This window comes from Primulina huaijiensis, chromosome 2 (assembly GCF_012295235.1).
Source record: "Primulina huaijiensis isolate GDHJ02 chromosome 2, ASM1229523v2, whole genome shotgun sequence".
Taxonomy (NCBI): Eukaryota; Viridiplantae; Streptophyta; class Magnoliopsida; order Lamiales; family Gesneriaceae; genus Primulina; species Primulina huaijiensis.
Window position 1 is genome coordinate 26,641,697 of NC_133307.1, and position 19,060 is coordinate 26,660,756.

Below are 19,060 nucleotides of genomic sequence, written 5' to 3' on the forward strand. Positions count from 1 at the left end.
TCGGTATGTTTCTTGTCTCCCCCTAACATTGGGAAGATTTTCTCAGTNTGTCTCTTTGTTGGATATGTGCTAAATCTTGCCAATAAATTTACGGCAAAAGATATATCAGGCCTTGTACAATTTGTAAGATACATAAGGGCACCGACAANTCCCATTTTCTTTCGTTGAGGTGGTGCAATAGGCACATACACCATACATCCAAAAATTATGNAGATACATAAGGGCACCGATAGCACTTAGATATGGTACTTCTGGACCAAGAATATCTTCATCATCTTCACATGGACGGAATGAATCTTTTTCTATGTTTAATGATCTAACAACCATTTNTTTGTTTTCATAATCATTGGTCTAGCAATCATTTGCAGACGTTTAATCAATGATTCAGTCAATCCATTATGTGTATGTACATGAGCAACAAGATGCTCAACAATGATTCCCATAGACATACAATAATCAANCATTTCAAATTCTTCCTTCAAGTATGACACAACTTCTTGAATTTCCTTATTCGTTCCAATGATGTTTAAATCATCAACATATACAGCAAAAATTAAGCATTCGGATGTTGTTTTCTTAATGAAAACACAAGGGCATATTGAATTATTTACATATCCATTTTTCATCAAGTGATCACTTAGATGATTATACCACATTCGGCCGGATTGCTTTAACTCATATAATGATCTTTGTAATTTCACAGAATAACATTCTCTGGGTTTTGAACTTTGTGCTTCAGGCATCTCAAATCCTTCAGGGATTTTCATATATATATTACTATCAAGTGATCCATATAAGTAAGCTGTAACAACATCCATAAGACGCATTTCTAAATTTTCAGATACTGTCAGGCTAATCAAATACCGAAACGTAATTGCATCCATCACGAGAGAATACGTTTCTTCATAATTAATTCCATGCCTTGGAGAAAAACCTTGTGCAACAAGTCGAGCTTTATATCTTACTATTTCATTTTTCTCATTTCGCTTTCGAATAAAAACCCATTTGTATCCAACAGGTTTTACACCTCCAGGTGTAAGGACTATAGGTCCAAAAACATTACGTTTATTTAGCGAATACAATTCAACCTGGATGGCATCTTTCCATTTTATCCAATCATGTCGATTTTTACATTCACCAAAAGATTTTTGTTCATGATCTTCATTATCATTTATGATGTCAATTGCCACATTATAAGAAAATATATCATCAATTTCTTCTATATCTTTTCGATTCCATATTTTTCCAGTATTAATATAATTGATAGAGATTTCATGATTCTCGTCAGTTTGTGGTTCTGACAAAACATTTTCATCATCATGTGTTTCTTCAGGAACAACATTATCTATTTTGTGATCATCATGTGTTTTTTCAGGAACATCATTCTCTATTTTGTGATTGTTGTGTTTCTCTATGAATTTTCTTTTTCGAGGATTTTTATCATTGGAACCGACTGGCCTTCCACGCTTCAGGCGTTTTACGACATCATGACTTTGTTCAATTTGTTTCTTTGGAATTTCAATTCGAGCAGGAGCATTTACAGCATGTATATATGATTTAGTTATCCTTTTTGTATCTGTAAATGCATCTGGTATTTGATTTGCTATTCTTTGCAAGTGCACAATTTGCTGTACATCTTTTTCACATTGTTGTGTTCTTGGATCCAGATGTAACAATGATGATACATACCATGTAATTTCTTTTTCGGTATGTTTCTTGTCTCCCCCTAACATTGGAAAGATTTCCTCATTAAAATGACAATCAGCAAAACGTGCTGTGAACACGTCGCCTGTCTGAGGTTCAAGATATCGAATGATTGATGGACTATCATAACTGATATAAATACCAATCTTTCTTTGAGGTCCCATTTTCTTTCGTTGAGGTGGTGCAATAGGCACATACACCATACATCCAAAAATTCTCATATGTGAAATGTCTGGTTCTTTACCAAATGCAAGCTGCAATGAGGAGTATTTATGAGAGATATATTTATTGAAAATCTTTACAAATAATCCAAAAATAAATTACATCATTACCTTCATCATCACACACAAATTTCAATATTCAACACTTAATTTTACCTAATTTTCAACATTCAAATATTCAACATTCAATATTCAAATATTCAATATTAAAATATTAAATTTCAACAAATCTCATATTAAAATGATTAGAAGGCAATCAAAAAGATAAATGATTTTGATAATATATCCAATCCAAAACAACAAACATATTTAGAGACTTTCATATACCACTTATGATATTCGACCCTACATTCTTGTTAATTCGCTTGTTGCCGCTTATCCCATTTTTAAAATGCTTATTTAAAATTTTCTTTGAATAAATATGTAAAATTATACTAAAGTATAATTTCAAGAAAAAAATACCGAATTTGTTATGTACACTAAAATAATTAATAATAGTGGATATAGATGAAGCTTCCAAAGTCCGATATATCATCCATACTCCAAATTAAATTACCAAAAAAAAAAAAATTTGTGACAGTCTCACAAATTGTGAGAAAAATATCTTATTTAGATTATTCATAAAAAATGTTATTTTTTATACCGAAAAATATTTTTTAATATTATAAATATGGACATGATTGATTCATCTCACGACAAAGATTTTTTAAATCATTTCACAAAAAATCTATGATCGGCTTGATCAATCCATGCACCCGTCAATTCCCATTTTAAATGGCAAGATTCATAATAGAATAAATATGTATATAAAATTTTGTTTGGGATTAGGACTAGTCCAGTTTGATACAACGGACTTGTCACATGAAAACAAAGTTTATGAGATTTTTTAGAACCCTTTTAGAGAATGTACAATTTCCACTAATTTTACAATGCTTAAACAATTTTTTCCTCTTCAAAATATTGAAAATTAAATACTTACCCATTCACAAATATTTAAAAATTCCTAACCAAAATTTAGGGATGTAAATGAACCAAACCATTCGCGAGCTATTCGAAGCTCGGTTCGATAAAAAACTCGTTTGAGTTTGTTTGTTAATCATATCAAACCAAGCCCAAGCTCAATTTTGAGCTCGAAAATTTAATCAAATCAAGCTCAAGCCTAAGGATATTCGGCTCGTGAGCTCGCAAACATGTTCGATAATAGGCTCGCGAGCTCGAGCTCGAGCTCGGCTTGTTTAGGTGGCTCGTAAGCTCGAGTTCGAGTCGTTTAGGTGGCTCGTAAGCTTGAGCTTGGCTCATTTGTTGAGTTGACAAATAAAAATAGTAGTACTAATGTCAATGGAAGGAATTGAATACAAGACATGTTTGAAAAAATGATGAATTTACACCATTTACTCACAATTACATTTTTAATCTTATTTGCATATCATTATACTAAAATGTTCTTTAAAATACAATAAATAAAATAAATTAACAGAAATACATCAACTTATTCATTTTCACTAAAAACTTACATAACCAAGTCATATACAAGTTGAGTAACTTTACTATTAGTCTGTGAAGGTTAATTAAAAATTTTACATGTTAAATTGATATGTCATTTGACATTAATCAATAATTTAAGTTAATTATGTCGAATTCATTTCATAATGATGTGTTGTCTTAGATCTACTATATTTAATGAATACTCTAGATGATTTTGGTGATATCAGTATATAATGAATATTCTAGATGTATGATTTTGGAATGTTCAATAATATACTGATTTATGTTTTTTTAGCCCTTATTTGTGTCGTTTTGGTTATTTATGAATGAATTGACATTTATATGTCTGATTTAAAATTAGTTTATAGATATATTTAATTTTTAACAAGCTCGAATCAAACTCAAACTCGAGCTCAATTCTATGCTTATCGAGCTCGAAAACGAGACGAGCTCAAGCCAAGCTTGTTAAACATGATAAACAAGCTATTAATGAATCAAGCTCGAGCCTGACTTGATTAACATGCTAAACGAGCTTTTAACAAGACGAGCTCGAGCTTTTCTCGAGCTCAGTAATTTCAATACAAACCGAGCTCGAACTCGAGCCTCAAACAGTTTTAAACAAACCAAGCTCAAGCTTGATACTGTTTGGTTTGGTTTGGATCGTTTACATCCCTACCAAAATTTGTATCAATAATCTCACATTAATTTTAATATTTATGTTCAAAGAATCCAATAATTGGTTGGGCCTTCTTGAGTAGAGAGACTGGCGACGGCCCTCGAGGGGATTTAACCATCAAAATACCCTGTTAACGGGAAAATTTGTAAAATAACTTTGTTCGACTATTTAAATGAGAAGATAATTTTTTTAATTAAATAATTAACCAAGATTAAAAAACAAAATACCTCTACAACCAACTAGTGGGGCACATTTGATTGCGTGATTTGTTTTATCAATTTTGGCATGTGATGTATGGATTAATTCAAATTTAATAAAATATTAAAATTTTATTTAAACCATCATGTTTATTTATTATTTTTTTCAATTCTATACTTTTATGTTTCAATTTTTTTTAACGTTTGAGCTCTCCGGGGAAGGAAATTTAATGTTTTTTTTGTATCAAAACCTGAATTTGGTATGTTTGAAGTGTATTTTAAAATTAACCCAAAAGACAAGAAAGATTTACAAAAAAATTTGACTTCAGCCCAATCATTAAGCAAGCCCACCGGCGCAGCCCAAACAAATGTTCCACTACGGCTCTAGACCTACCATTCCTCAGCAAGTTCTCTCTTGCCAATCGAACTAACTCGGAGTTCTCCCTTGTCAATCACGTCGAAAACCAAATATTTTTTTGTCGGTTTTGAATTATATCCCTTTATTTTGGATTTATTACTCTATTTTATGATGTTTGATTTTTATTTTAGTTAATTTGTCTCTTTTTTGGCAGCTGGTGAGATGATTTCTGCAGTGGAGGCGTCGAGTCTTTCTGCTGTCTCGTTGAATCCTCGAATCAACAGACCTAGTGTCTTCAACCATGTAATTGATGTTCCAACGTTTTCATTTTGAGTAAAGCTTTAGTCTGTTGAGTTTCGAGTTATGAATTCCTTTAGTTTATTTTGTAGTTAGGTTTTGAATATAATAATTGTGTATGGGAGGATTTTATCTTCGCTCCTTCATCAAATGCAGCAAATTGCTTCTTAATCCCTTCAAAACCATTTATTTGAATAATTTGATTTACTTTATTTTTTTTGAAAATAGCATGGTTTAGTTCAAATATCCATTTATTTTTAGGAAGTGATATCAGTGGTTTCAATTTGCAATTGTAATGGTTATAGGTGATGCTTGATACTGGAGAACGAAACTTCGTGTGCCCTCACAAGCAATGGAATTTATTTTTGAATGCAAATTTTGGAGTGGGAGCTAAAATCTCACCGGCTTGCAATGGTAAAAATTCATGGAATTACTACCCTTGTTTTAAGTTTTTTTTTCCTTTCAGCTTAAATATATATCTAATTCTTTTCTTGTTCAGAACAGCACCTTTGATGAAATCTTCAAGATCACGCTCATTGATATCATGTCAAGTCACGAGAGAGGAGTCCGGTGGAACCCTGAGTGGAGAAAGCATCTTACTAAATGAGCAGACACTGGAGCGAGAATTGCAGGTTGCTATCGACCAAGAGAACTATGCTCAAGCCGCAAAACTCAGGGATAGCCTTCGACTTCTCCAGGAAGACAGCAAGGCTGCAGTATTAGCAGCAAATGCTAGATTTTACAATTCATTCAGAAATGGCGATTTGGCTGCTATGCAAGCTCTCTGGTCGAAGGGTGAGCATGTGTGTGTTGTACACCCTGGTGTAAGTGGCATATCTGGTTATGACCTTGTGATGGGGAGCTGGGAATTCGTTTGGGCAGACTATGAATTCCCTCTAGAAATCGAGACAAAGGATGTTCAAGTCCATGTTAGAGGCGATGTAGGGTATGTTACGTGCATTGAAATGGTTAAAACAAAAGGCAGCAACTGGGGAAGACATTTTACGTCGAATGTCTTTGAGAAGGTTAATGGCCAATGGCACATTTGTATTCACCATGCATCATATGTTGACTTGTGATCGAGATCGTCGTATGCAAACACGTTTCGGGTTCTACTTTAAATGTAATGCTAGTTGCAATGCCGTGGAATTGTGCTATCATTTGTAAGCTTTAAGTTTTGATAATAATAATTTATTTTATTTTGGCAAGTGGTGGGTGGCAAGTGGCTTAATCACTTTTTTGTTATGCTGTGGAATTATGCTAATCATGTCATGACAATGTAAAAATTGATTTCAATGGATTCCCTATATATCGATTATACCCCCAAGCATTGACTGTAGATCATTTTATTAAGAAACTAGTGCTCGACATATACCAACCCGAGCAATACGATTAATATCAAAAACACAACTTTACAGAGGACACAGGTGAGACAAGAACGCACAACATTTCTACATTAGCTGATCCCCTGACAATACTCCAAAGGTCAAAAGACATACCACCATTCTTCTTTCTCCACCATTTACACTGAAACCAAATCGAATTAGTGTCAAATGCCAATTATACTCTCTTCGATAGCTATAACTGGCCTCACTAATTCGAGAACAAATATCTAAATGCTGATTTCTTGGTTCATCTCGTCAGATCCTTCCAACCGGTGACAAGGGCGGACATGTGGAATACTCTGCAGGCCGTGGCTCTTGGAATGTCGAACTTTTCATCTCAGCAGTTCCCGTATTAAGTTCTGGGGTGAATTCTGTGTCTGATCGCTCATTCGCATCCAAGATTTTATAAAACTTACAACAGGTTGCAGATGCTACACATGTGGCAAATACCTCTAAAAGAGAAATGGACACATCGAATGCAACAGAGTAAAATCCATTGCCAACTGGCTCCAATGTGAGAACAGGCTTGTTCTTCTGCTGTCCCTCCTGTCAGATGCGTAATTTAATCCAAAAAGTAATGTACCAAGTTTCAGATATAAGAGGTAAAGTAGTGACGTGAAGCATTGTAAAATTTTTACCTGCGCGAAAAAATTAACAAGATCAGTAGAAGACTTGGAAATAGATTGTTTCATAATCTTGCAACAGTGGTCACGGTGGCTAGTAAGGACTCGTAGCTTGCAGCCGATATCCCACCCTCCACAATCACATGCTCCACACGATCTCCATCGGCTAATTAGTGGTGATGGTGCACCTTTAATGGGTGTACCATGAACACCACTTGGAAGGATGACTACTGTACTCTTAGAAATTTCATTTTCTTGTGTATTCCCATTGTGAAATCCGTTTGCGAGACTTAGTTCTTTTTCATTAAGCTTTTCAACTGAGTTCTTCACTACAATGGCTGCAATCTCCTTGTTGGGTAAAAACTCATGGGTTTGCTCGATTATCTCCAGTGGATCAATACCATATAAGACACATTCTCTCACGACACATTGACCAGAATTCTCGGTAGTGCAAGAGCTTGAAATTTTCATCTGACCAACGATACTGTAACCAAGACCGCTGGAATCCGTAGCCTTTGATCCTTGGCTCATCCAGTTCATACCCTTTTTCCTAATCTCATGAAGAGAATAGAATGCAAAAACCTTGCAGTTGTCACTCTTTCCAGATTGTGGATGCCTATGCATAACAGCTGCTAGCTTGTCTATTCTATTTTCGACCACAAAGTTAAAGAAAGGGAGTTCATTCTTCAATGTCAGATGGAAAAGAGCCTTCAAAGTTGATGTACCGGGCTTCTTATCCCGAGACAGTCCCTTGGTGGCCATATCACCAGATATCGACTGCACGCTAACAGTCTTCGATTGAGCTCCTTTGTGCTTCAGCAATGGGTCGAGCAATCTTCTTAAAGGGCTAGACCTCCCTTTGGTTCTAGAGTTTGCCGTGTCTCTATCAAAGTTATTCACAGCAGAGGTGATTTCGGGATTTGCAGTTTCAGATTTGGCAGCAGTATGCACAGGATTCATCTGTGCAACAGCCAAACCCTCCTTAAAACTTAAACTTCTACTCGTTCTCCCAAGGTTAAAACTGAACCGATGAATAGGGGATAGATGTCTTCCTTTAAAAGTGGGGTCTTTGGAAACATCAGGTTGCGTTTTTTCGGAACCTTCAACTGAAAATGAATGTCTTGTGGTCTTCTCCTTCAATGCTGAACATTTCCCTACAGAGGGTGCAATGGTGGCAAATTCAGTGGGAACTGTGGCAACAGTAGACTGGGGAAACAAGTGTGAAATACGAGCAGAGAGTTCTCCTGAGTGACACTCTCGAGGAGAAAAGCAAGCAGACAATCTGCTCCCAATTTCTTTACTTATTTGTTCATCAAATGAAGTCCTGGACTCTGTACATTGAGAAATTTCCAAGCAACTTCTTTGCCGGCAAGGGCAATGTTCCGGTTTTTGAAGCTTAACGTCTTGCAGCTCTGACAAGAAACTTTCAAATGTTAAGTTCGGTTCACCGGCTCTTGGCTCATTCTTTTGCTCATGAGCATTGATTTTACCATGCGCCAAAGCTGCAACATGTTTTTTTCCCTCATTCAGATGCAAACTATTTAATGCAGGTGGTTTACTCTGAGACAAGGAACTCAACATCTTGCCATGTGAAATGGGCGGTTTTCCAGGAGATGAACAGAGGTGAAGATCATGTGATGAGGGTTGCTTTCTCAAATTTGGACTGATTTTAGGAGGCCCTTCTGGTGTAGAAGACGAAATACTGTTAGGCAATGATGTTTTCCCAATATATTTCCCAGGCATACGTTCATTAAACTTCCATTTCTCCAAACTCTCCCAGTCAAGAACTCCAAAATTCAACGCCTTCTCTTGAATGTTCTTTTTCTTCTCTACTCGCTGGAGAAAACCAGGTAAATTCAACATGTTCTTAACAAGTTCGTCATTATTATGTGCCATATTCTCTGAAGATTTATATTGGATCACATGCTCATCGCTTGCTTTCTGTTTCAACAAGCAACTCGGGTCAAGATAAGGTTGGCCAAATGGATGTTCGAACTTGTGTTTCTCTTGAACATGCAATCTCTTTCCTGTCCTGGGCAATGAAGGGGTCTTCTCCTTAACCACACTCAAGGGTTGTTCTTGTATCATAATTTTTCGCTGATCTAAATCATGTCCCCTATCCTGAGGGACGGTTTCAGGCTTATTTTTGTTGCTGAATGCCATTGCAAGACATCTCAATACATCTAAAGAGCTGTCTTTTGTGAGACTTGCAACTTATAGAGGGCTTCAAGAGTGCCTACTCTTCTTCCTGAGAAAAGCAAACTACATTCAACTTAACACTGTAAACTCCTCAAGACACAACATGATGGATTACCCTACTGCCAAATAAACTACACATTATTCTTAAAAAGCTAAATAATTCAGCGGAACCACTTAACTTTTAGAAATCAAAGTTAAGAAACAATCAAATCAATTTGTAACCAAAATGTGAAGACACTTGAGGCAAGGATTCGGCAACTAAAACGTGAAAGAATTAATAGATGCAAGAATCTTTAGTCATTGATCCAGCAAATCACAAACTTCGTTTCTGGAACCATATCACACAATGCAATAAGCTTCATGATATCTAGTGAATGGGAACTTCAAAATCAAATTTGACTTGATCCATTATTTCAAATCCTTAATGCGTAGAATTGTTGGACAAGATCCACCCAAAAACCACCTAAATCCAAGCAGTTTAAAATTTTGAAAATAAAAATTATCTCGACAAAAGTGTGCAAATCAATATAGCAAGAATTCACATCACCATCAAAAGAACACACAGATCCAAACAATCAAAAGCTCAATCGCAGCAATAAAAGCTCCAAATTTACAACAATCTGAGCTACAAATCAATGCAAGAACTCAAAATAACTCCAAGAAAATCAAGAAACATCACCAAAGCAACCTCCAAGAGACAAGACCAACGCCAAGCCTAAAAAAGGAAGATACTCCATGAAATACGGAACCCGATAACACCATTAACAAAAACATTTCATATTTGGATCAAAAGGACCATACAAAAAGAAAAAAAGTCACACGGAAAAGGATAAAGAAACGGACTCACACTCAGAGAAAGGATTAGCAGAGTGCAAGAGGGTCAGAGAGAGCAAGAAATTTTCTTGGAATGTCACGAAACTTGTTCTTGGATAATACAAAATAACGAAAAGTTTTCTCCGACGGGTACCTGTAGACAGAGAAAAGACCCGCGAAAAAAATGTACTGCACCGAGGTGTTTGGCATCGTATGGGAGAATCCGACGGGAAGTCGCCATCATGAAGGGAGGTGGTGATGGATCACAGCGGATTTATGGGCTCATTGGACCCACTTGTGGACATTATTTCTCTTTGTATAGCAATTGTAGAGTGTGGGGCAGGCCCAGAATGATGACAGCGGCTAACTCCCGTTTAGTCTCTGGCTGGGAAATTATCAGTGGGAAGGGCATTTTGTTTGTAGCAAAGTAGACGGTGGAGTTTATATGTTTTTATAGAAAACTTGTTAAGTGTTGCTTTATTTTTTAAATTTTCATGTAAAATATTTAAAATAATATAACATATATGTATCAATTAAATTATAAGATCGATATTTCACCATTTTAATAAAACTATAGTTAGTAGTATAAGTCCACCTCATATCTTTTAACCATATATATAACAATTAAATTACAAGATCGAGTGTTTACCGCTTTAACAAAATTTATAATTAATAGTATCCGTCCACCACATATCTTTTAACCATATAGCAGTCCAAACATAATTTTTCAAACGTTATTTTGATATGAGCAATTATTGTTTTCCGATAATTTTCCTCCCAAATAGTTTATTTCTTGAAATCTATGAGATCGAACATGTGATACTGCTCATATCAATTGTGAGTTTGAGTGTGTACTGATTAAGTTATAATCAACCGTAACAATACAATTCAAATTCTTCTAATATAGTGTTTGCAAATGCTTTAAAAAATAACTATGAACTTTTCTTTTATAAAGTTGTACAACTTTATAAAAAAAATACAAAATCTTTAAACATTTAAAAAACTTGCAATTGTTGCGATGTGCATCGTTTGAAAACAATGTTTGTCCCTACTTTGAGAATAGTTGAAACATGACGCTTATGATGATATATCATTTAGGTAGTGTTTGTAAACGCTTAAAAAAATTATTCTACCTTTCAAAAAAAAATTATTCTAGACTTTTTTTTTATAAAGTCGTGTGTTTCTTGTAATTCATGTTGATTCTGATAACAATGATAGGATTGAGTCTTTATTGCTTTAGAAAAGTTAATAATTAATGGACATCGTGTTTTTTTTTAAATGAGGATGCCATTTATCAAATGTTATCCTCACAATCCTAGGAAATAAAATTATAAATAATATCTAGAAGATGCAACGCAATAAAAAGATTAGCATATGATATGGCCGCTCGAGCAAAAGAATGAGCCATCATATTTGCTTGTCTTCTAACATGTTGAATCTTGAATGAAGGGTGTGCGTCGAGAATTTGACAGCAGCTGGTAATTGAGCCAAACTCTGTATAGTCAACATTCTCTAAGGTGATCGCATTTACCACCGTCTTTGAGTCGGTTTCAAATATAACATCCTGAAGTTCAAGAGAGGTTGTCCAGTAGATAGCGTCAAGAAGGGCAAGTACTCCGGCCTCCTTAACTTCAAATAGTCCATAATTCACATTGGTTTTGCTCACCATAAACACCCCTACCGAGTCTCTCACGACAGCTCCGAAGCCAACAGCTTGATATTCTTTAAACAATGTCGCATCGACATTGCACTTCATAGATGGATCAGGAGGTTTCGTCCATCGATCATCATCATCATGACGAGAACTTGAAGCTTGTTGTCCTTATGTAGAGTTTTTTTGAGTTTGAGTACAATTCCATAATATATCATAGTCGAGTAAAACAGTGATCTGCACATGTCTAGAAACGTTAATGGACATCATCTTACAAATAACAATAAATGAAAAAATCTAACCAAAGTCTAAATGGTTTAGATCCTCCATTATGTCTTTTTTTTCTGTTTTATCATATAACGCCTAAAAACGCTAATTAAGTTGATTGGGAAACAATCAAGGATTCTTAAATTATATTATTTAAAATGCAAGAAAAACTATCACATTTCGGCGTTTGGGATTCTCTACACATGATTAGTCACAAATTTTAATAAAACGACGAACACTATATCTTATGATTATCATCCGAGCTAGTTTCACATAATATAACACATCAAAAATGATGTTTTGGCGTGGTATTTTGCTTTCTAAACTACCCATTATTCAATTAAATTATGGTATTATACTAATATGTCCAACTTTTAATATATATATATATATATCTGGTTTCTAAGACATGTAAGTAAATAATGTTCCGTATGAATGATAAAAAAAAACGAAAATTAAGGATATGTAATGTGCTATTCTTTATGATAAAATGGCACATTGAGACACACGCGTTGTGTGTATACGTACATTTTTTACTGAAAAATTTAGATAAAAAACTTTATATAATTCTACATATATAATTTTTTTAAGGTGATATGTATGACTTTTAATAATTTTATAAATTTGTCTACATTATACAACAATTTTTTTTTTACTCTTTGAAGCAATTTTCTTTTAATTAGTTTTTCTAAATAAAATTTGTATCAAAGAAATGATAAATTAACTTTAAAAAAAATATTCCTAAAAGGGCAAGTTTGAAATATGAAAATGCCTTCATTAAAAATTAGTTATGTACATTATATATAGTATAGATATTGTAACAAGCTCTTGGATTAGGGAAAAAATTAAATAAAAATTATAATTTTTTTATATGAAAAAACACACTGGTAAAATATTAACGCGTAATGATATGTAATAAATTTAATACAATAAAATAGATTCAATATGCTTTGAATGAGTGAACTCGGGCTTAATATAAACAACATGCAATTTACAAAGGAAATCATAGTCCATTTTCTGCTCAATAGCATTCATTGCAAATTAAGTGCATCGATTGACATAGTCAGAAATTAAAACCGGGTATTATAATATAAATGATAATCCTATAAAATGAAATGTTTGGATAAAAACCTTCGTATCTGAATTCCTGTTTCCATCAAAATTTCTTGACAAAAGTTATAGGCTGATTGAAAAATCTTTCCAAGTAAAAAAGGTACTTTTAAATAATTCAATTTATTCGCACAACTAAATTTAATATATAAATTTATTTATTAAATGTATAATGTACACAAGACAATTTAGGAAATATAAAAAATACAAGAAGGTAATAAAAGCAATTTATAGTCCAAGTAAAAAGACCAAAATTAGAATCCCATAAATTTTGGCAAGATTGGCTTAAAATATACATTAGAAAATTTAGCAAATACCAAAAATAATAATAAAAAAAAACTCAGAAATAGAAGCCTGTAAGGAGTTGGCTAGGCTGGCCGATGCCGAAGTCCAGTCTAGCTCACTCTTCATATCCGCCCTTCTCAGGATCAGATTGGGATATTTTGTGAATAAACCAAACATTGGATGTTGTTTGATTAGTATTATACTAAAAAAATTTACTTTTTAAGCTTTTACCCCCTTTAAGCTTTAAATCTATTTTATATTAACATATTTCTAAGTATCTATTTACTTTCTAAAATATACTAAAAAATGTTTTTTTAATAGAAGTTTTCAGTAAACAATATTAATAGTTGAGTTGAAAGAAAAAAAGTTTATAAAAGTTATATGGGGAACAATGACTATTATTATGGGAAGAGTTATGGTAACATAACACTTAAATTAATATTGTATGATTGAAAAACTTTGAGGTGCAACTGCATTTTTTATTAAAACAACAAACATTCGATTTATTGGATATCAGAGCTAAGATAATACTCTATTTAATTTCATGATCATATCATGATATGTTCCAAATTTTCATAAGTTGTCAAAAAAATAACATACTTTTTTGAAAAAAAAGAAAAGAAAAAGAAAAGACTACTGCATTATGGTCTTCACTACCAATTCCAATTCCAATTCCAATTTCAAGACAAACACTTTTGGTCATTGTCAAGATGAATTATTGGCTTAAAATCATGGAAATGAAAGGAGCACCATAACCACCTTCTTCCAATCAATCCAACCAAAGAATTACTATTTATTTTTCTTTTTTACCATATCTGGGAGATTAAAGAAATATCGACCATCTTCTTATTTCTTTTTTTTTGGAATAGTCTTTTTAAAAAAAACAAGAAAGTTTAAATTTTTAATCCTTCATCCAAACTAAACCCCAAAAATGTAAAATAGTACTTATGACACCCATACATTGGCCAATTCAACAAGCCTTATTAAAGCATGTGCGGAAGAAGACAAGTGCATGTTTGGAGTTTTCTTCTGATTAGATATATTCTTCATGCAGACCAATCCTCAGTCATACTCCACCATTTAAAACACGGCACCAAAAATTTTAATCCACGAGACATTTAATATAATCTTTTTTATATTAAAAAAATCATCTTTATTATATAAATTACTTAGATAAGATTGATTTTTACTGCGTATCCTTTATTAAGAGTGAGTTTGAATAGGTAAACTTTAAATCAGATATTCGAAAGGATTTCTTTAATAAAGTAAAGATGACCCTTTTGAAAAATACTTGAAAGTCATGTTCCCACAAACCGATAATACGTGATTGCTTGATCTCGGAGCAAGTCTTTTCTTTTATCATAATTTACAAAATAAATGAAAATATCTTAAATTGTTTCTATTTTTTCCAAGAAAATAATTACTTGCGAAGCCGATCTTTATAAATTAATTTATAAAACTATTATTCTAATCAAAATCGGACATAAATATTCTATACACACAAACCTAGCCAGAAAATTTCATCCTCGTTTTCTTCTCCTACGTATATATAACACGAATTGTTGTCTTACATTTCTTGTTCATCCCATTCGCTTAGAAAACAATTAAAGATGTCCGATGTAAATGGTAATGACAACATGTCCATGTCCATGCCTATGCCATCACCCATGTCTCCGAACGACTCAACCTACAACAACCAAACCGTGATGAGCATGGAAGGCATGGCCATGCACACGAGCTTTTTCTGGGGCAAAGATGTGGTGTTGCTCTTCGCCGGGTGGCCGGGCGATGGGCGCCTAGGTATGTATATATTAGCTCTGGCCGCTGTGTTCCTGCTGGCAGTGGGGGCCGAAATCATGTCGGTGGCACCGGTTTTCAAGTCGAGAGGGGTAAGTCCCGCGTCGGGTGCGCTGATTCATGCTGTTGTTTATGCTTTCCGGATGGGTTTTCTTTACCTGATCATGCTTTCTGTTATGTCTTTCAATCTTGGAGCGTTCACTGTGGCTGTCGCCGGACATGTTGTGGGGAGTTTCATTGTTAAGTACAGATCACTCTCGGCGGTTGCTCGAGCTGTGGTATAGAGTCCTAAATTTTAGTGCTGTGCAGATCGTGTTAATGGGATGTTACTCTTACACTATTACTACAAAAGGTGCATCTAGGGTGAACGTTATCCTTAATACTTTTTCACTGAACTACATATGCGAGATGAATGATTAACCTTAGATGCACCTTTAGTTATCGACCTAAGTTTCCGTAATACTTGGATATTCCATGTAGACATTTCGGAATTATTTTTATGATTACAAAATTTTCCTCTGTTAATTTGATCATGACATTGAATAACTCGAAATTTTCTTGACAAGTTTTTTCGACATAATAACCCGTTTACATGTGTCTCCTCATTAAGGTGTGCTAATATTGATCGCCATGATTTGATTCTCAAGCTGAGCTAAATGATTTTGCTAACCAAAGTTTCATAGCATAAGAAATATGCCATCAAGAAAGATATATTACATAGTATTTACCTTCAGAAATTGACGTCTTTTCTTAGTTAAAAAATTAGGTATCATGAGTTTTGATCCTCCACTAGTCCACTACAATTTCTAAAATTATGATGTATGAAATTGTTACTAAATACTGTATAGGGACCTGACTGAAAAATTACACTAATTGCATATGAATATCGAATAATCATATGATTCGATTTAAGATTTTTTGTAGTTGATTTAGTAACCTTCTTCGATAATATTAATACACTTCGATGGTTTGACGCCGATCACGAACGGAAGGTAATCAATTTTCACAAACCAAATGCATAAAACAATGGTGATATATTTCTTTGCTTTTGCTAGCAAGTCTTCGGCCCCTATCTTTTGGTTATAGATTATTATCTTTAGTTACGTAAGATTATGGAAGTTATATCTAGAAAATAACCACTTCCTCCAATAAATTCAAATTATCAATTTGAATTTTTGGGTCGGGTCGGGTCTCATGGGCGACGTTAACCCACTTTAATTTTTTTTCTTACAGGACCAAAACTAATTTTCAAATTAACTTCAATTAGATGGCCCATTGTTTTTTTTTCTGATGTATGATTTTGATTTCAAACAAATAACGTCTGAACAATAACTTTATCACGTGCTAGGATAAATGAGTTAAAAAGCAATTATATTCAGTGGATTATAAATATTTCATAATTCACATGTTTCCTTTTATTAATTAGACGTTTTGATTAGGTAATTATGCCAATATTTTAAATAAAATCACTTTGAGCCTGATAATTTTTACTTCGATTAAAATATGACTTAAGTTTGGGTTAATTTCGACCCCCCTTGACTCAATTTAAGTCCAACCTAATCAAGACATTTTTTGAAGTACAAATGATTTTTTTTTTCCTTGTATATTTTAGATTAGTAAGTGTAGGGCGGAACCAAAATTATGATTCAGGGAGACTAAATTTTACGTGGAAAAAATTTATTGATAAAGATCTTAATATTTGTGATTTTTTTTTTATAACAACTCTCGCTAATAATAATGCAAAAGACTAAGTTTCATTATAATACTATATAATAAACTTTATTATATTAATTTTATCTAAATTTAATAAAGAAAGTTAGATTGAAGTTTAATAAATTCTGTTTTTGAAAACCATTGAATAAAAATTTAATTGAATGAATGAATAACTTTTTTTATTTTAAATAATTTGAAAAGTTAATTTACTAATAAAGTTTTGTGATATGTTAATTTTTATTAGCTATTATAAAAAATAAATAAATAAAGGATCGATCCATTGTTGAAATTGTACATATTTCGTATCATAAAATTGACTCGTGAAACCAGAGTTTTTGTGTTATATGAATATTTATCCACTTCATGCATTTAGATTTACACGGTAATGTAACTTTCTGTCATAAGTAAATAATTTATTTACTTGACGATATGTAGTTGTATTAAGAACAATCAAATAGTCTTATTTTCTTGTTCTCACAAAATGTATAATTATATATAATTATACATTTATAAATGATCGGTTCCTACTCACCAGATCACATATTTGAATATTCTCCAATCATGTTTAAATTCACCATTAGTTAAGCAATGCATTCTAAATATATTTAAGAGTTAAGCAATAACGTTGGCCCCTGAATAAATAGATAGTTTCAGGCCCAATATTGTTTCGCGGACATTAGGCCCCGTAAATAAGCATCTAAGCACTTTTATAGCCTAACATTGTTTAAAAAGCTTGCATGTGATGGATGCATATTACTAAAGTAATTAATTAAAAAATATAACTTCCACTAATCAGATCTAAAGCCTACACCTTTGACCGTCGAATTCATAGGACAATTCAGCCGTATTCCACGGCGGGGTTCATCGCCTACCCACCTCATTCTACACCATTTTATGTATTACTACTAATTCTTATAATATTTTGTTTACAAGATTTCACATACGTTCTAGCATTCCGATGCTGCATGGATTCAAAATGGTTTACAAGATGTTCAGTGGACTTTTATATTTAATCTACGCGGACACGAGACGAAGTAATCGCTATAGAAACACATTGTAACAACGATCATATTTAGACGGGTTATGACATACGTATTGATATTTTATGGAGAAAGTGACACCAAAAAAAAAACTATACAATTATTTTAACATGCTAGTTTCAATGTTGTGGATGGTCAACTGTTGAATTTAATTAAGAAGCCAGCCTTAGTTTATTACATTTTGTTATTTTAAGGTTCGAGATTTTTCCCAAGGGGATATAAAAGAGTACGGCTTCTTCTCTTAAACATAAATTGGCAGATGGCAGGAGGGTTATGCTCTTAAAGTAACATACCATACGCTTCACTTCAGCCGGACATCGACATTAAATTAAGAAGCAAATATCGGATTCCACTATGATAAATAGAAATAAAGATATTCTAAAAGGAAATTTATTCTTATACCATGGTAAAGGGTTTTGCGTTATCACCTGAAATTGAAATCAAGTATCTCTTCTATTGAAAGAGATTTATGTCACTGCACCAAAAGTAAAGTGAATGATATTCGAAAAATGTTATGGTTCGATGCATCTTGATTTTGGATGAATTTTGGTCCAATGATTTGGAAATTGTTAGGGTCAACGAAAAAATAAAATAAAATTCTTTCACATCACCTTTATATTAACATAGCACTCTTCAGATCTCATTTTCTCCTATAAAGTAATCGGCAATGAAATAATAATGAGCGCATAATATAACTTCAAAATGAAGCTAATGGGCGGCACGATAGAAACAAATCAAAGGGTTGTGCCAAAAAATATACGAAAGAGAGGCGCAACATGCGAAGCCAAAGTCAATCCATTAACACAAATCGTGGAAACATGAAGAGCACCAAACCCACTCACCCTCCATAAGTTACATGTTATTGTAAGAAAATTGTGACCCGTAAAATAAACGTGTTGAAAATGATGACGGTCATTGCCAACAATTGTTAAAAAAATTTGTACACTGCAGCCTCAAATTTTGAACATTGAGATACGTATACAAATTTGGTTTGAATCTCGAGCTCCCAAAACACTCGGTGATGGTATGAGTGTGCCTATAAACACCGAAAGCATTGAGGTCCCTAAACACACAATCTCATACAGAAAATACACCATCTAAAGGAATGTTGAAGTGTTTAGAAGGATTCAATTGAAAAGAAATCAGAAAGCTTCAACAAATTTTCAATGGCCGGAGGTAATTATCGATTAAGCTTCCGCATATTATATATCATGTTCATGTATACGTAAAAAACATGAT

The 19,060-nt window shown here is 33.4% G+C and overlaps 4 protein-coding genes across 7 annotated transcripts; 2 read left to right on the forward strand and 2 right to left on the reverse strand.

The window, feature by feature from the left end:
- The first annotated feature begins 4,635 nt into the window (after positions 1-4,635).
- Positions 4,636-6,157, forward strand: LOC140971111 (uncharacterized). Its single transcript, XM_073433196.1, has 4 exons — positions 4,636-4,761; positions 4,856-4,944; positions 5,244-5,352; positions 5,443-6,157. The coding sequence occupies exons 2-4, from the start codon at positions 4,864-4,866 to the stop codon at positions 6,015-6,017; spliced, it is 765 nt and encodes a 254-aa protein (XP_073289297.1). The 5' UTR covers positions 4,636-4,761; positions 4,856-4,863; the 3' UTR covers positions 6,018-6,157.
- A 209-nt stretch (positions 6,158-6,366) lies between these two features.
- Positions 6,367-10,354, reverse strand: LOC140971110 (uncharacterized). Of its 4 annotated transcripts, none has more exons than XM_073433195.1 (3): positions 10,113-10,354; positions 6,962-9,194; positions 6,367-6,869 (listed from the first exon to the last, which is right to left on the reverse strand). In XM_073433195.1, exons 2-3 carry the CDS (start codon positions 9,107-9,109, stop codon positions 6,579-6,581), a joined length of 2,439 nt encoding a protein of 812 aa, XP_073289296.1. In that variant the 5' UTR covers positions 9,110-9,194; positions 10,113-10,354; the 3' UTR covers positions 6,367-6,578. The 4 variants fall into 4 exon arrangements, with proteins under 4 accessions (XP_073289296.1, XP_073289294.1, XP_073289295.1 ...); XM_073433193.1 differs by having other exon boundaries at positions 9,993-10,354; XM_073433194.1 differs by having other exon boundaries at positions 9,989-10,354.
- A 919-nt stretch (positions 10,355-11,273) lies between these two features.
- Positions 11,274-11,939, reverse strand: LOC140957989 (uncharacterized). Its single transcript, XM_073415397.1, has 2 exons — positions 11,912-11,939; positions 11,274-11,779 (listed from the first exon to the last, which is right to left on the reverse strand). The coding sequence occupies exons 1-2, from the start codon at positions 11,937-11,939 to the stop codon at positions 11,274-11,276; spliced, it is 534 nt and encodes a 177-aa protein (XP_073271498.1).
- A 2,942-nt stretch (positions 11,940-14,881) lies between these two features.
- Positions 14,882-15,352, forward strand: LOC140957997 (copper transporter 6-like). Its single transcript, XM_073415403.1, has one exon. The coding sequence runs from the start codon at positions 14,882-14,884 to the stop codon at positions 15,350-15,352; it is 471 nt and encodes a 156-aa protein (XP_073271504.1).
- Positions 15,353-19,060: the final 3,708 nt, after the last annotated feature.

Excerpts from the sequence above, each read along its gene's own strand:
- LOC140971111 (XM_073433196.1), top strand. The coding sequence starts at position 4,864 with ATGATTTCTGCAGTGGAGGCGTCGAGTCTTTCTGCTGTCTCGTTGAAT. Across the intron at positions 4,945-5,243 it reads GACCTAGTGTCTTCAACCAT|GTGATGCTTGATACTGGAGA; the intron begins GTAATTGATGTT and ends TAATGGTTATAG. Across the intron at positions 5,353-5,442 it reads AATCTCACCGGCTTGCAATG|CACCTTTGATGAAATCTTCA; the intron begins GTAAAAATTCAT and ends TGTTCAGAACAG.
- LOC140971110 (XM_073433195.1), bottom strand. The coding sequence starts at position 9,109 with ATGGCATTCAGCAACAAAAATAAGCCTGAAACCGTCCCTCAGGATAGG. Across the intron at positions 6,870-6,961 it reads TTGTTAATTTTTTCGCGCAG|GAGGGACAGCAGAAGAACAA; the intron begins GTAAAAATTTTA and ends CGCATCTGACAG.
- LOC140957989 (XM_073415397.1), bottom strand. The coding sequence starts at position 11,939 with ATGGAGGATCTAAACCATTTAGACTTTG. Across the intron at positions 11,780-11,911 it reads TCTAAACCATTTAGACTTTG|GACAACAAGCTTCAAGTTCT; the intron begins GTTAGATTTTTT and ends ACTCTACATAAG.
- LOC140957997 (XM_073415403.1), top strand. The coding sequence starts at position 14,882 with ATGTCCGATGTAAATGGTAATGACAACATGTCCATGTCCATGCCTATG.